General features: G+C 44.6%; 1 protein-coding gene across 1 annotated transcript in view; it reads left to right on the plus strand.

Moving 5' to 3' along the window:
• The first annotated feature begins 430 nt into the window (after positions 1-430).
• Positions 431-15,238, plus strand: part of Tubgcp3 (tubulin gamma complex component 3) — a 63,697-nt gene continuing 48,889 nt past the window's right edge. Inside the window, exons 1-3 of the mRNA XM_070002602.1 lie at positions 431-665; positions 9,788-9,895; positions 13,958-14,025. Of these exons, the coding sequence (XP_069858703.1) occupies positions 590-665; positions 9,788-9,895; positions 13,958-14,025 (252 nt within the window). The 5' untranslated portion in view covers positions 431-589. The remainder of the gene's footprint in view (positions 666-9,787; positions 9,896-13,957; positions 14,026-15,238) is intronic.

Raw genomic sequence — 15,238 nt, forward strand, 5'->3', positions numbered from 1 at the left:
GGCCGATCCGACAGCAACCGGCTCACGAGGGCACGCCCTCCGGGGCGGGACCCCAACCCCGCGGCCCAGGCGCCTCACACTAGCCGCAGGCTCGCCCAGCCGCCCCTCGGGCCGTACCCGCGCCGAGGGACCGCGGGCCCCTACCCCGCAGGCCGCCGGTCCTGAGGGGCAGGGCGCGGCGGGGCCGGGCCGCCACGTTTCGCTCGCCACCTGCGCCGCCGCGGGTAAACCCGCATCACTGTCACGAGCCTTAAAACGCCTGCGCCACGTGGACTCGCCACTGCGTGGGACTCGAACCCGTGAGGCTGACAGACAGGGGGCCCGCCCTCCGGGGCCGCTGCAGAGCCAGGCTCGCAGCCTCTCACTTTCTTGGCGCGCCGGCGGAAGCCGGGGACCTGCGGCGGGACCGGGGAGACCGGATGCGAAGGGACCGAAGGCCGAGCTTGCGCACTGCGCCGGGCCGCGGCGGGGCGTGGGGCATTGTGGGAAGCGCGCGCTTCTGCCGCTTCCGCGAACATGGCGGCTCCGTAGCCGGGGCCGGGGAGCCGGGGGGCGCGGAGGAAGCCGTCGCACGCAGCCCGGGGCGACGATGGCGACCCCCGACCAGAAGTCGCCCAACGTTCTTCTGCAGAATCTGTGCTGCCGCATCCTGGGCCGGAGCGAAGGTACGCACGTCCGGCGCCCGCTCCCGCGGCGCGCGGCTCTGAGGCGTCCGGGGCCCGTGCCTGGCCGGGGGCCGGGCGGGGGCCGGGCGGGGGCCGGGCGGGGGCCGGGCGGGGGTCGGGCGCTCGGGGTCTGGCGGGGGCCGGGCGGGGATCGGGCGCTCGGGGCCGCGGGGTCGGAATCCCCCCGCCCTGCTGGCCACCGCCGGCCCCGCGCGGGGGCCGGGCGGCGCGGAGGGCGGGAAGCCGCGGCCCGGCGCCTGGCCTGGAGCGGCGGCGCGTGGCTGCAGGGCGCGGGCCCCGGCTCTCCAGAGGTCTTACACGGGGTTCTCCAGCCAAGGCCGCTGTTAAGCAGCACCGGCAGGCGGTGGTGTGCGCGGCGTCCCGGTTCTCCAGCCGCAGTACTCGGTACCTAGCCCGGTGACCCCGGACGCTGGTTCTGACAGCGGGGACGCGCCGTGCGGGAGACCTCTGGTGTAATCGCATCGACCGGGCCACTTGCTGCCTAAGCGCCAAAACATGGAAAAGCAGCCAAATTTCATTTAAAGTGTGAAGAACGCATTTACGATACGTCTCTGATCTTCACCGTGTGTGGCAGTTAATGCTTGTAACCTCTGGGTCTGTGTGATGACCGTAGGGCCAGAGGACCAGTGTTTGGTGCTGCTCCTGCTCCTGCTTGGATCTACACACAGCTCTGGCTACAGCCTTCGCTGTTTCTCTGTCAAGAAATCTTTGGCCAGGTGCTGGCGGTACAGACATTATTCCGACCTTACATTCTAGGGCAGGGGTGGGATCAGCAGGATCAAAGCAAGGCAAAAAGAGATGGAAGGAAGAGGCTGGGGGACAGAAAGCGCCTGAAGTGTTTAAGCATCTGACCTGAAGCGAGGGCTGTCCACCCCGCAGGAGACGGTGCAGTGGCCCCGAGGTGGGTGTCAGCCAGATCTGCTTTCTTCCCTTGAGGCTCGCACACTGAATTACCTTTCTGGTCTCCTGATCTCAAGTATGGGAGAATTCAGAAAACTAAGGTTGTTAGGATATTTTTATGTTGTTTATGATGTTTTTAACATTAGCTTTCCCTTTATACCAATTTTCGGTTCCAATTTTCTTCCTGCAGAGATAAACCATTCGTTCATTCCCATGGTCATATTTAGAAAGTAGTTATTCATCATGAGCCAGAATATTTCTAAATTAAAAAAAAATTTCATCACCACTTCAAGCAAGACTAAAATTCTGTCTCTTCCTTTCTCCCTATCTAGAATTGTGTCTGTGTTAAGTCTGTAGAGCTGTCAGCAGGGGGGGTCCTCTGTGAGAAAAATACCTCAGAATGTTCATGAAAGATGACGTTCTCTTTGCTATATCTGATAACTACGATTGCCAAATAAAATTTATAATTTCAAAATATGATATTTACTGAAGAATTTGTATTTAGCCAGTCCTGGACTTGAACTGAGGGCCTGGTCACTGTCCCTGAGCCTCTCTCAAGGCTAGCACTCTACCATTTGAGCTACAGTATCACTTCTGGCTTTTTTTGAGTAGTTTATTGGAGATAAAAGTCTCACTGACTTTCCTGCCTGGGTTGGCTTTAAACTGCAATCCTCAGATCTCAGCCTCTTGAGTAGCTAGGATTACAAGTGTGAGCCACTAGCGCCCAGCTATCTTTACAATATTTTGACATTTATAAAATTTCATAAAATATCCAAATTTCACTGGGTATTATCTGATAACGCCGTAGACCCTTTGATCAATGACCTCACATCCTAATGACATTGTCAATAATTGGTTTTATTTATTGCTAGTATTGAGGTTTGAACTTGGCCTTGTATTTGCATTTGCTTTGCTGGTGCTCTCACACTTGAGCCATGAGACCAGCCCAACTTTTTGCTGCTTATTTTAGAAATTGAGTTACATGGACTTTTCTGCCTGGATTTGAACTGTGATTTTTTTTTTTTTAATGGGTCAGTTGTGGGGCTTGAACTCTGGGCCTGGGCGCTGTCCCTCAGCTCCTCAGCTCAAGGCTAGAACTCTACCACTTGAGCCACAGCACTACTTCTGGCTTTTTCTGCTTATGTGGTGCTGAGGAATCGAACCCAGGCCTCATGCATGCAAGGCAAGCACTCTACCACTGAGCCACCGTCCCAGCCCTGAACTGATTTTCTAGGTCTTATTCTCCAGAGTAGCTAGGATTAGAACCTTGAGTCATGAGTACTTGACAGCCTTATTATCTTTTAATAATATGAAATCAAGACGTAATAGTTTCTTGTTACTTTCAAATGAATTTCATCACAGAATCCAATGTTCATACACACACACACACAAACACATATTTTAAGTGCTGTGATCTAGACATACCACAACTGGGCATCAACCCAGATTGTAATAGGCCAGGATACGGTAAAGACACTTGCACATTCATATTCATTGCTGCACTGTTTGCAAGCGCCAAATTATGGAAACAGCCCAGATGCCCTACAATAGAGTAGATTTAAAAAATGTATACTACACAATGGAATTTTACTCATCCATTAGAAAGATTAATAATAGGTCATTTGCAGGGAGATGGATGGACCTAAAACAAATCATGTTAAGTGAGGTAAGCCAAGCTCAGAGAGAGAAACAGCACATATTTCTCAGGAAGCTAGATCTACAATGGGACATGAAAACCTGTACAGGACTCAAGGCAATCACACACAAATTATCGGACTCCTCTGGACAATAACTACTTGTCAAACAATTTCTGGAAATGGAAAAAAATGTTTGTTTTGTTAATATAGTTTGGTTTTGCTTTTGGATTTTTTTCATTTTGCGGGGGGGGAGGGGAAAGAAAGAAAGGGAGGGAAGAAGGGTGAACAGATGCAGTCCTGGTATCCAGTATACACTGTGGAAAACGAACTCTGCAATGTGTGGGCAGGGACAGGAGGGGGAACCTGAGGGAAAGCTAAGGAAGGGGTGACATTGTCCAAAGAAATGTACTCATCACCTGACCTATGAAATGGTGGCCCCTCTGGGAGCACCTTAATAGTACAATAAAATTGTATTAAAAAAAAAATGTACCTGGCTTCAGATGACCTTGAAAACCAAAGTACTTACATACATAGAGGTACTTAACAATTTTATAAAGGTAGTGTAATTTTACTTTCCACCTGTAACAGAGGTGCAAAGGGCTAGAGGACAGAGGTAAGGGAAAGAGAGCTACTCCACTAGCTGACTTCAGCTTCACTTATTGTATGTAACAAATAGTTGAGACACCCAGTTTATAAAGAGAAGCTTTATTTTGGATCCTAGCTCTGGAGGTCCCAGGCCATGATTGGTTAGGTCTGTTGCTTCAGGACTGAGAGAACACTACATGGTGGGTTGCATGGCAGAACAGAACTGTTCATCCTGTGGCCAGTAAGCAAGAGAAAGATCTAGATTACACTGTCTCCTTTAAGGGTCTTCCTTGAGTCCCCTAAAGACTTCCCCCAAGTGCTGTCTCCTAAAAGTTCCACCTCCCTCCAACTACCCCTGCCCTGGGGCCAATCCTGTAATACATATCCTACTGAGTAATTCAAGACTCAAACTTTCCTACCACATTTTTCTCTGTGTAACACCTTTGAGTTTGCGTGAAACACATCCTGCCTGCAAGTGATAAGAAATTATATCTCCATGTTTTTGCTCATCCATGAACACATTTTGCTTATATCTTTGGACACAGTCATTATTGCTGTCGTTGGGCACAACATGCTTGTTTTTGGCTTTTCTACTCTGTGAGAGGCAACATTTTTCTAACAGTTAAGAAGTAAAAGGAATAAAATTTGTAAAAAGAAGTAAAAGGAATAAAAATTGGCATTTCCACATATGCGTTCAACATGTATTTTCAGGTATGACTAACATATACAGTGTACTGAGTTAGGTGGGGGTGATTCCAGACACAAGCAAGCCACTGGTACCACCTTCGTGGTTCTTTTGGTATTACAGATTATGCTGCTGTTGTTTTGGTGGTGACTTGATGAAGTTCTAGATCATAAGTGATCTTCCCTATTGGGAACATAGAGTATACAGAACATTTACATGTACATTAAAATATACATTACACATATAGGCAGCCCTCTGAGATCCATGGATTATAGGTTTGCAGATTCACCCAGCCAAGGATTCCGTAATATGAAAATATTCAGTGATTTTTTTTTTTTTTGGGTCCGGTCGTGGGACCTGACCTGAACTCTGTCTGGGCCTGGGTGTTGTCCCTCAGCTCTTCAACTCAAGGCTAGCACTCTACCACTTGAGCCACAGCGCCACTTCCGGCTTTTTTTCTTTTTGCTTATGTGGTGCTGAGGAATTGAACCTAGGGCCTCATGTATGCAAGGCAAGCGCTCTACCACTGAGCCACCTTCCCAGCCCTCAGTGATTGTTTTTTTGACTAAGACTTTTTTCTTGTCATTATTCCCTAAACAATACATTATAACAACTCTTTATAGGACATTTACAGTATATCAGAGATGATTTAAATTATGTAAGTTTACCCTATTCATTGCATTTTAAAGTAAAACAGTATTTTTAAATGGTCATTTAGATATCTAAGATGGTAGCTATGAGTAGTTACAGAATACATGAACAGATTTGCGGACCTGGGACCAAATAGTTTGGGACCTACAATTCTGGAGTAAATGGTTTCAACTTTGTGCTAGAGCATTGCGTTTCAGCTTGTTCAGTGTATTGGGATCTCCTGTGGGTCCACAAACAAGAACCTTGTAGCCCTTGTAGCGGGGAAAGGAGCCTGGTGGCCCGCAGTGAGGAGGGTGGGTAGAGGAAATTTTGCTGAAGTAAATGTTAATACTTTCTCATTTGGAACTCTATAAATGTGGTATTTACTCAGAAAAACTACTGTGAGCCTCATCTTTAGAGGTTTCTTGTCCATATTTTCTGACGTTTCTGCCTTGGCTGGCTTTGAACTGTAGTGCTCAGATCTCAGCCTCCTGAGTAACTAGGATTACAGGCATGATAGGCCTGGCGCGCGCACGTGTGTGTGTGTGTGTGTGTGTGTGTGTGTGTGTGTGTGTGTGTGTGTGTGTGTGTGTGTGTGTGTGTGTGTGTGTGTGTGTGTGTGTGTGTGTGTGTGTGTTTAGGTTTTAGTATGATTTTAAGTTTGCAGAAAAACTGCAAGTGCACAGTTCCCATAATACCATTTCTCTGTTATTAGCATTGTACATTATTGTGGTACAGTATCAGAGTAACGACTCATTAATGATAGGTTGTTACTAATTACATGCCATGCTTTGTCTAGACTCCTTTGTCACTTACTGCCTATTTACTGTTCCAGGGTTCTGTCTTGATTGATACATTACTTTTATTCCTTAAATCTCTTCTGGACTTCTTTTTTATGACTTTGAAAGTTTATTATATAGAACTTTGCATATTTGTGGGATATTTTTTCTCATGGTTAGACGTGTTTTGGGTGGAAAACCATGGAGGTGAACTGTTATGCCTGTCACACGGTACAGTACTACTGCATGGAGGTGAACTGTCATTTCTGTAACATGCAGTACTGCTGCACAGAAGTGAACTGTCCTTCCTGTCACAACTTGCAGTACTGCTGCATGGAGGTGAACTGTCATTCCTGTCACACTGTACAGCACTGCTGCATGGAGGTGAACTGTCATATCTGTCACACTGTACAGTACTACTGTCACTGTTGATGTTGGCTTTGGCTGCTAACTCAGCTGTGCTGGCAGGCTTCTCTGGTTGGCTAGTGGAGTTAGTCATTTCCCTTCAGTGGCCCCTCTTACTGAGGCAGTCCCATGGATGTCTGTGAGTCTACTTGAGGATGTGTTTGTTTCCCTATTCTACCAGTGCTGCTTATGTCTTGCAAATGTACTAAAGAATGTCCACATTGAAATTGTTGTCTTCTTGGCCGCTTATTTTTTAAAATCATTGAGTGATATCTTTCTTTATCCTTGATAACTTTTCTGAGTCTACACTTTCCTTTGGTATGAATAGAAACAGTTCACATTCATTTGAATAGTGTTTGCATCTTATTTACCATTTTTTAGGTGCTTTAAAGGGTCTGCTTTTCTCTCCCTTTTCTGCCTCCTCCCCCTCTGTTGAAGCTGGGATGCTGATGGGTGTGTGGTTTTTATAATAGGGTGTTCTACTGGGGACGTGTGTAGGAGCAGAAGGGACAGGGCTCCTCAGAAAGTGCTAGGGGTGGAGAGTGTAGGTAGCAGAATGGCTGGCTTTGGGACTAGGTCACCTTACTCTGGAATCTCTCTCCCTGTTTGCTATTGCATGTCTAGAGGAAGGGCCTTTCCTTGGGTTTTCTCTTTGCCTATGTGTGGTTTGGATTTGGAGGGTTGTGCCACCCTGGTTGGAGTATATGGGAGGCAAAAAGCAAGCATACTATATAAAAACAAAAATAAAAACCCAAACCAGGAAAACCTCCCAGTTTCTGGATTCCTGAGTTGCACACTGTGTGTGGTTTTCTGTCTGATGGTCAGTCTCTTTTGAGCAATTTTAGCTGTCATGTTTTCCCTATTCACCTGTGACAGTTTCTGTTGATTCTTCTTTAAAGTCAATTCCATCTTTCCATCTTTCAAGGTTTTTTAAATTTCTGTTTCACCAAGAGTTCTCCTTTTCTGTCCAGTCTTCTGGCTTTGGTTGTATCTTCCTTAATTATTTTCTGGCCTTTCTAGGAGTTTTGAGTTGTGTATGTGGGAAGACAGTGTACTGAATTCAGCCTGCCCTCCTAGTTCACATTTCCATTTACGAATGAAGACTTGTTGGTAGCTGCTGCGGGATGTCTTCTCATGGCCCATCCGCTCCTTTGGATGGCAGGTGGAATAGGGCCTGTTCACAGTGGGTGGGCCCAGGCTGCCCCTGGAGGCTTCAGTTCAAGTTCACAGAAGGGCCAGGCAGGCCTGCTGACCACCCATGGCTGTCCCCAGCTGATTTCCTGCAGGGGAGAGATCTGGATATGCTTTCATTCAGACTCCCTTCTGAGGTGGGACCTTCCATCTGAGTAAAGCCGCTGCTATAAACCAGGTAACTAGTTGGCCAGATTTTTTTTTTTTAAGGAGCAATACTGAGGTTTGAACTCGGGGCCTCCTACTTCCTAGGCAGGTGTTCTACCACTGAGCTATACCCTCAGATAACTAGTAAGAGAATTTGCCTGTCCTCTCTTCCTTTCCTTTTGCTAAGGTTTCTTTTACTCTAGAGACCTTTGTCCCCTCCCCACTCTTTTGTTGTCGTGAGGCTTGAACTCTGGGCTTGGGCACTGTCCCTGAGCTCTTCAGCTCAAGGCTACTGCTCTGCCACTCAAGCCACAGTGCCACTTCGGTTTTCTGGTGGTTTCTTGGAGATTAGAGTCTCACGGGCTTTCCTGCCAGGGTTGGCTTTGAACCGCAATCCTCAGATTTAGCCTCCTAAGTAGCTAGTATTACAGGTGTGAGCCATTGCGCCTCCCCCCCCCCCCCCTTTTTAATGCTGTTTTCCTAGATTCCTCTTGGAAATTATACCACTTCAGTTTTCTCCTTTCACCTTCTGCCTGGCCCTACCTTGCAACTTACCTGGACTGGCTCCATTTCCATCTTTTTACCTTTTGTTGTAGTACTTAAAGGGACTCTTTAAAAATTATTAGCACATATTGTACATGTTAATGGGATTTGCAGTGATATTTCCATACAAGCATGCAACATGCATTTATCATATTTATACCTTTGCATCCACTCTTACACCTTCGCACCTGCCCTTCATCCTTTCTAATTCTTCAACTTTAAATACAAGTTTTCTGCTCTTGAACACATTCTGCTATCATATTTTCACAATTCAGGAACTTATCTTCTCTGGATGTGTCTGTTTATAGCATCCAGCTTTTATTCTGTTTATACATTACATTTCACCTCTACTAATTTTTGTTTTAAGAGTTCTTCTCTCATTTTTAATTTCTTTTTTCTTCCTGTTTTTATTTCTCTTGCTGGGCTCAAATGTCTGGTGATATTTGTGCTTTGAAAGCTCTGTGCCAGCGCAGGCTTTCACAGATACTGTGCTTTCCTTATAGAGGAACTTACACTGGCCATTGGCTTGGCTTGGCTGGACTTGGCTGATCTCCTATAGAGAGCTGGTGCTCCCTGAGGTCAGTATTTTACTTACTGTCTGATGAAGGGGTCAGTAATGGTCATCAAGCTGCACTCGGGTAGGGGCCTGTGGTTAGTTTTTCAGACTTGCATCCAGGACTCTTCTGTCATGGCAGTATACCCTAGGAAGAGAGTACCTCTTTCCTCCTTCTCTGGGTGTCTGCAGAGAGCACTGTTTATTCCTGGCCTTTGATCCCCAACTACCCCTTTTCCTTCCTGTCCCTGTAGACTTGGAGCTTTCAGGTTTCACTATCCATTGGAGTCAGTTGCCACACATCTGTCTGCTTTCCAACCTCTAACTCTTTTGTGGAAGTCTTGCTGGGTTTACTTCTGCCTTTGAAGATGTTTGTCTTATTTGAAAAAATTGCTTTATTCTGCAATTTAATGCCCCCCCCCCCCCCCCCCCCCCGCTCTTGGAGCTTGAACTCAGGGCCTGGGCACTGTCTTTGAACCTCTCTGTGCTCAAGGCTGGCGCTCTACCATTTGAGCCACAGCGCCACTTCTGGCCTTTTCTGTGTATGTCGTACTGAGGAATTGAACTCAGGGCTTCATGCATGCTAGGCAAGCACTCCACCACTAAGCCACATTCTCAACCAAGTTTAATGGTGTTTTTGAGCAAACATGTGCATAAGTCATCATCTTTACCTAGTGATGAAGATGTAGACTCTCAGTTGCCCAATGTCTCTGGTGTTTTGTTTTAACCTGGGAGCTCCTCAAAGGCTGTCTTGACTAGGCTTGCTTCTCATACCCTATGCCTAGTCTGACTTTTCCTGCTCCTTCTTCAGTGATTATCAATCCAGTTTGTTTTCTGTCTTCTAGAATTTTTCCAGCTGACTGGCCTGTTGCTGTCTGTCTCGTGTTTATTCACTTAGCCATTAGTTTGATCTCGTAAGAGCTTTTCCATGCTGTTAGTTAAGACAGAATGGGGGGAAGTGGAAGGTAAACTGATGCGTCCAGTTGCTTAAGCTGTGAGTCCTGAAATGTGATCTGATTGGCTGCAATTTGCCCTTTGTCTTTCAGCTGATGTAGCGCAGCAGTTCCAGTTTGCTGTGCGTGTTATTGGCAGCAACTTTGCCCCAACTGTTGAAAGAGACGAGTTTCTAGTAGCTGAAAAAATCAAGAAAGAACGTATGTATTTTTCTTCTGAAACTTGACACAACACGTATGAATATGCTTGTGCATGTATCAGTGTCTGTAGTTCTAAACATTTTAATGTATGTATTATTAAAATGTACATACTTTAAGGTAAGTATTATTAAAAAATAAGGACAACTCACTTCTGTTTTGGAATTAAAACTTTTTGGGCACACTGGAGGATTTGATTTTAAATACTGTTACAACAATACAGTTTGGTTTTAGTGTATGGGAGGAGGCAACATGGCTTGATGTAACTTTCTGCTTCCCTGTGATTTGAAGGGTTTATTATTTTGTGCCTTTTGACCAGATTACCTGGAATACTATCTGAGCAATGGACAACTCTGAATGAATCCATCTTTGCTTCTGTTCATTGTCACCCTCAGACTTGTGGTACTGTAGAACTGCAAGGATTCTGATTCTTAGGTGACTCTAAGTGGTGGAGAGGAAGGCTGTCTACTTTGTAGTGCTCATTTCGTCAGTGGTTGGCTGGATGGGATCTGTCTACTTATTAGCGCTCATTTTGTCAGTTGTTCAATGGATGGGATCTGTCCTTGCTGCTCATCCGCTGGCTGCAGTGTGAAAGCTCAGTTCTGAGTGGCAGGCAGCCTGCAGAAGAGGCTGTGCTTCTGGTTGGATGGTGGTTTATACTAGAGGCTGGTTCTCCACTCTTGACCATTTCCTGGGCTATGGGAGCAGCTTGACTAGAAAGAGGCCTGGCCTGAAAATCAGCCTTTTTCCTTCAGAGGCCTAGCTGTTAAACTGCCCAAGGAAGTAGATTTGGCCATGATTCCAGTGCTTTAGCAAATTGACAATCATACTTACATGTAGGAAGTTGTTTGCTTGACACAATCTCCTACCAGTTGTTTATTATAAACTACTTAGGGCCCGTGGTCTTTATTGATGATATGTTTTGGAGCTGTGTCATGAACAGATGGCATGGCTGTTGATTGTGGAGGTTGTGCCCTAAACACAGTGGGGTCAGGCTGTAGAGTCTTTGCCCATCTAGGGCTTGAGCAGGGACCCATCTGCTGCCTCAGAGTCTTTGTGTCACTCAGCAGGCATGGACCATGGCTCTTCCTGTCAGCTGTGTCCTTTTCTTGGTTTCTATTACTCATGTTTAGCCATGTTCTGAAAATACCGAAGAAAAAAATCCCAAAGGAAACAAATCATAAATTTTAAATTATGTGCCTGAGTACTGCCCTACTCTGTTGCACCAAGAACCTGAACCATCCCTCATCTGTGTGTCCAGTGCCTGCCTGCCCTTCCTGCTTGTCAGAGAACCATCCCCCATCTGCATGTCCAGTGCCTGCCTGCCCTTCCTGCTTGTCAGATCAGCTGTTTAGTAGGGCAGCGCTTGTGTTCACATAGCCTCGTTTTCCTTATGATCACCTATCCAGGCTACCCTCAAATTTCATGATACTCTTCCTTCCAGCTCCCAGGTAGCTGAGATTACAGGTGTGCACTACCATGCCCAGCCACTTTATTTTTTCTAATAATAACCTGAAAGCATAAGAGTACTGATTCTGGCAGTTCAGCTATGATAGAGAGAAGCTGTAAAGTGTGTCCTTTAAATGAAAAGATACAGGATTTGATACCATCCTGTGCTTTTAATCATCTCTCCTGCATAGAGATCTTGAACCTGTCCCCCGTGGATAAATGGGACAGATAATATATTATAGAATACAGAGGAATATAAAGATGGAGTATTTAATAACTTTCTTTTAACCTATAAAGCTTACTTTTGTTCTATGTCTGTCTGATTGATTTAAGAGCGTGGTTCTTTTACTCTTGAACTCTAAAGTGATTTACATTTTAGGTTAATACCTAGAAACCCAACTGTTAATGTATTGTACAAGCAAAACATTCTCTTTGAGAACATTTGCTTTTTGCTTTTCATAGCCTGTGATGATTCTGCAAATACATGTAATAGTCAATAATAAAGTTTGTGTGAGCTTGGAGTTAAAGAATAGGAAGCTTCATTGTTGACATAGAGAAGGAAGTCATTTTAATACCACCTGTGGCTCCTGTGTTTATATTGTTGCTGTAGGGCGAGTCTTCTGTAGCTCTTTTAGTTGCCTCTAGCAATCACCCCTCACTCATTCCTGAGGTCCCCTTCTGTGGTGGCCATGTTGACCTGTCACATGTCATGAGATTTTAGGCATTTGAAGTTTGATTACAGTTGTTGGCATCTTGCACTAGTTGTGTTCCAACAGTTCACTCTGGAATAATACAAAAAAGCTAATTTTCCATTTTATATGGCTGCCTTCAAATATAAAATGACAATATCCTTTTATACCAAAACAAACAGCAAAAGCAAACATGGATTGGCAGTATTTCACATCTACTTGTTCCTTATTTTTTTCTCACTGGTGTCTGGGATGCACTATAACTCAAGGTTTTCCTTTCTGCTTAGCAGTTCAAGTCTGCAATCATCACTTACAAATAATCAGTGTTGCTTTTTTTTTTAAACTTAACGACTGTAATATATTGGGGAAAATATTTATTCTGAAGAAAGAACACCACTGACTATCCAATGGTTTATTTATGTAATACACCTTTCTATTTTAAATGTATATATGGCATTTCATTTTAACTGAATGCACTTCATTGGATGCACTTTGTATAACACATTTTTGAAGACAGCTTTTCCTTCCTATGAAAGAACAGTTCAGAGTAGAATTGCAAATCTGTGTGTAATTCATTTCAGCAGTGTTAGCTGGCAGGATCCCATTCCTGGAAACCCTGTGTAATCCAGGCTGGCCTGGAACTAGAACTTGGGATCCTCTTCCTTTAGCTTCCCTCCCAAGCGCTGAGATTACAGGCATACACCACCAGGCTTGTTCTGGGTTAACTAAACACAGCACCTTTCCTAGCAGCTACAGCCGTTTTCTCCATAGTGCTGGTCACTCTTGAACCCACGTCTGGTGTAGCTTCTCCTTTGTCATGGAGCAGAACATAGCATGAACTCTTTTGCTCCCACTGCTTTCATGTAATTCTGAGTGTAACTAGATCTTCCGAAGACTCCTGTTAGTAAAATGAAAATCAGCTAATAAGCTGAAGCATTACTGTAGATTTTCATGAAAACATTAACTATCATAAATGTTAACACTACTTTTGGAACCTTGGAATCCAAAGGTTTTCTTATTTCCCATTTCTCTCCTAGGTTTAGCTATTATTAGACAGTTAAATTGGTGATAGCCTTAAACTTGATTAGTAGCTGCCATTTCTATTATATAATCAGTTTTTACAAAATGCTTTGATTCCAGCCTGGTACTTTCCATATGTTACAAATATCAAAGAGCATAGAGGGGCCATCCAACCTCAGAGCTCCTTGACACATCTGGTCAGGTTCTTGGGACTCTGAAGTTTGGGATTCTGAGCCATATGATATTGTATGTAAAACAGTATCATAAAAATGACTTTCAGGCCGGATGCTAGTGGCTCATGCCTGTAATCTTACCTACTAAGGAGGCTGAGGATCATGGTTCAAATCAGCCTGGGAAGGAAAGTTTGTGAGACTCTTATCTCCAAAAAGCACCAGAAAACCAGAAGTGGTGCTGTGGCTCAAGTGGTAGAATGCTAGCTTTGAGCTGAAGAGCTCAGGGACAGTGTTCAGGCCCAGAGTTTAAGCCCCACGATTAAAAAAAAAATGTTCAGTTTATAAGATTATGTCTTTGTTGCTTTGTATGTCCTTTCCCCATAGTATAACCCCTGCTTTCACTGTATTTGATGTTGGTGTATGTGGAGGGGAAGGGAAAAAACAAATTGTTAAAACAGGGATACAGGAGGACCCATTGCAACAATAAGACGTACAAGTCGTTATGTCGAAAAATGAACTTTACAACTTTGGTGGGGGGCACGGAGGGGAGGATGCGAAGGGATGGGAAGGGGAAACAAAGGAGGCTAGAATGCTTGATAAGAAATGTACTCATTATCTTGCCCATGTAATCGTAACCCCTCTGTACGGTATTTTCACAATAAAAAATACGTTTATAAAAAAATGTTCAGTATATGTGATTAACACAGTTGATTTTTATTTTCTAATTTTTTCAGTTATCCGACAAAGGAGAGAGGCAGATGCTGCATTATTTTCAGAGCTGCACAGAAAGCTTCATTCACAGGTATGGGCAGGTATTCTGAAGTCAGTGCATGAGTGAAGAGGGTGTTCATAGTACGTGAGTGGAAAGGATATTCATGATGGTTTGCAAACACTTGAACCTATATTGGTACTATCACATTACATTATTTTCTTATCACTAATGGCTTTTGTAGGTAGTATTTCCTTTCAAACAGAATTAAGTTTTAGCAGGGGAAGAATTAGGGGCAGAGGATGAGAAGATATGTATGCATAGTTCACACTATGGCTTGGTTCATCATCACTTGAGTCTCTCTGGAGGAATTCAGAGATGTTGTTACCACTTTACCACTGGAACAGAATGGGGCTAAGTAAGCTGGGGAGTGGTCTCCTGCATTTTGGCTGTTCTCTGTCAGATGATGAAATGACATTACTTGTTTGAAGGGAAGGTTGCCTTCTGTGACAAGATCCTGATTGGTGAATCTTGTTTTTCCTGGAGTCGGAGGTAGTTGTAAAGTGATTGCAGCAGAGAACACCTCATATGAAAGAACAGAAATACAAAGTGAGGGGCTGAACAGTTTTTAGTTAACTTATGGGCTCACCACAAGCATCTTTTTAAGGTGTTTCTTACACATCCAGTAATTTTGTTTTTGGAAAAGGTATTTATATATTTTAGCCTTTATAGCCCAAAGGTAAGGCTGTACACACAGAATCTGCTGCCTGGTGAAGTGAGGTAGCACATGCTGATTGATGGTGGGATAGATGGCTGGAGTCTGTGACATCTGTGGTGACTGTATGTGGAGGCCTGGGAGGGAGAGGGCGGGAAGGAAGGAGGGCCCCTACCCTGAAGCTCAGTGCTTCAAATTCCTTTTTATATTCTTCTGTTTTGTGTTCCAATGGGATATTAATAAAGGAGGAAGAGGTACATATTTTATGATGATGTTTCTCTCCTTCCTGTGTTTGGGAAATTCTAAAAATATTTTTAAATGTAACAGTGTTATTAAAAATTGGGTAATCTGGGTACTGGTGGCTCACGCCTGTAATCCTAGCTACTCAGGAGGCTGAGATCTGAGAATCACGGTTTAAAGCCCGCCCAGGCAAGGAAAGTCTGTGAGACTCTTATCTCCAATAAACCACTAGAAAACTGAAAGTGGCACTGTGGCTCAAGTGGTAGAGCACTCGTCTTGAGCTGAAGAGCTGAGGGATAGCGCCCAAGCCCAGAGTTCAAGCCCCATAATTGACCAAAAAATTAAAAAAAA

This window comes from Dipodomys merriami, unplaced genomic scaffold (assembly GCF_024711535.1).
Source record: "Dipodomys merriami isolate MVZ:Mamm:240054 unplaced genomic scaffold, mDipMer1.0.p SCAF_6, whole genome shotgun sequence".
NCBI classification, from domain to species: domain Eukaryota; kingdom Metazoa; phylum Chordata; class Mammalia; order Rodentia; family Heteromyidae; genus Dipodomys; species Dipodomys merriami.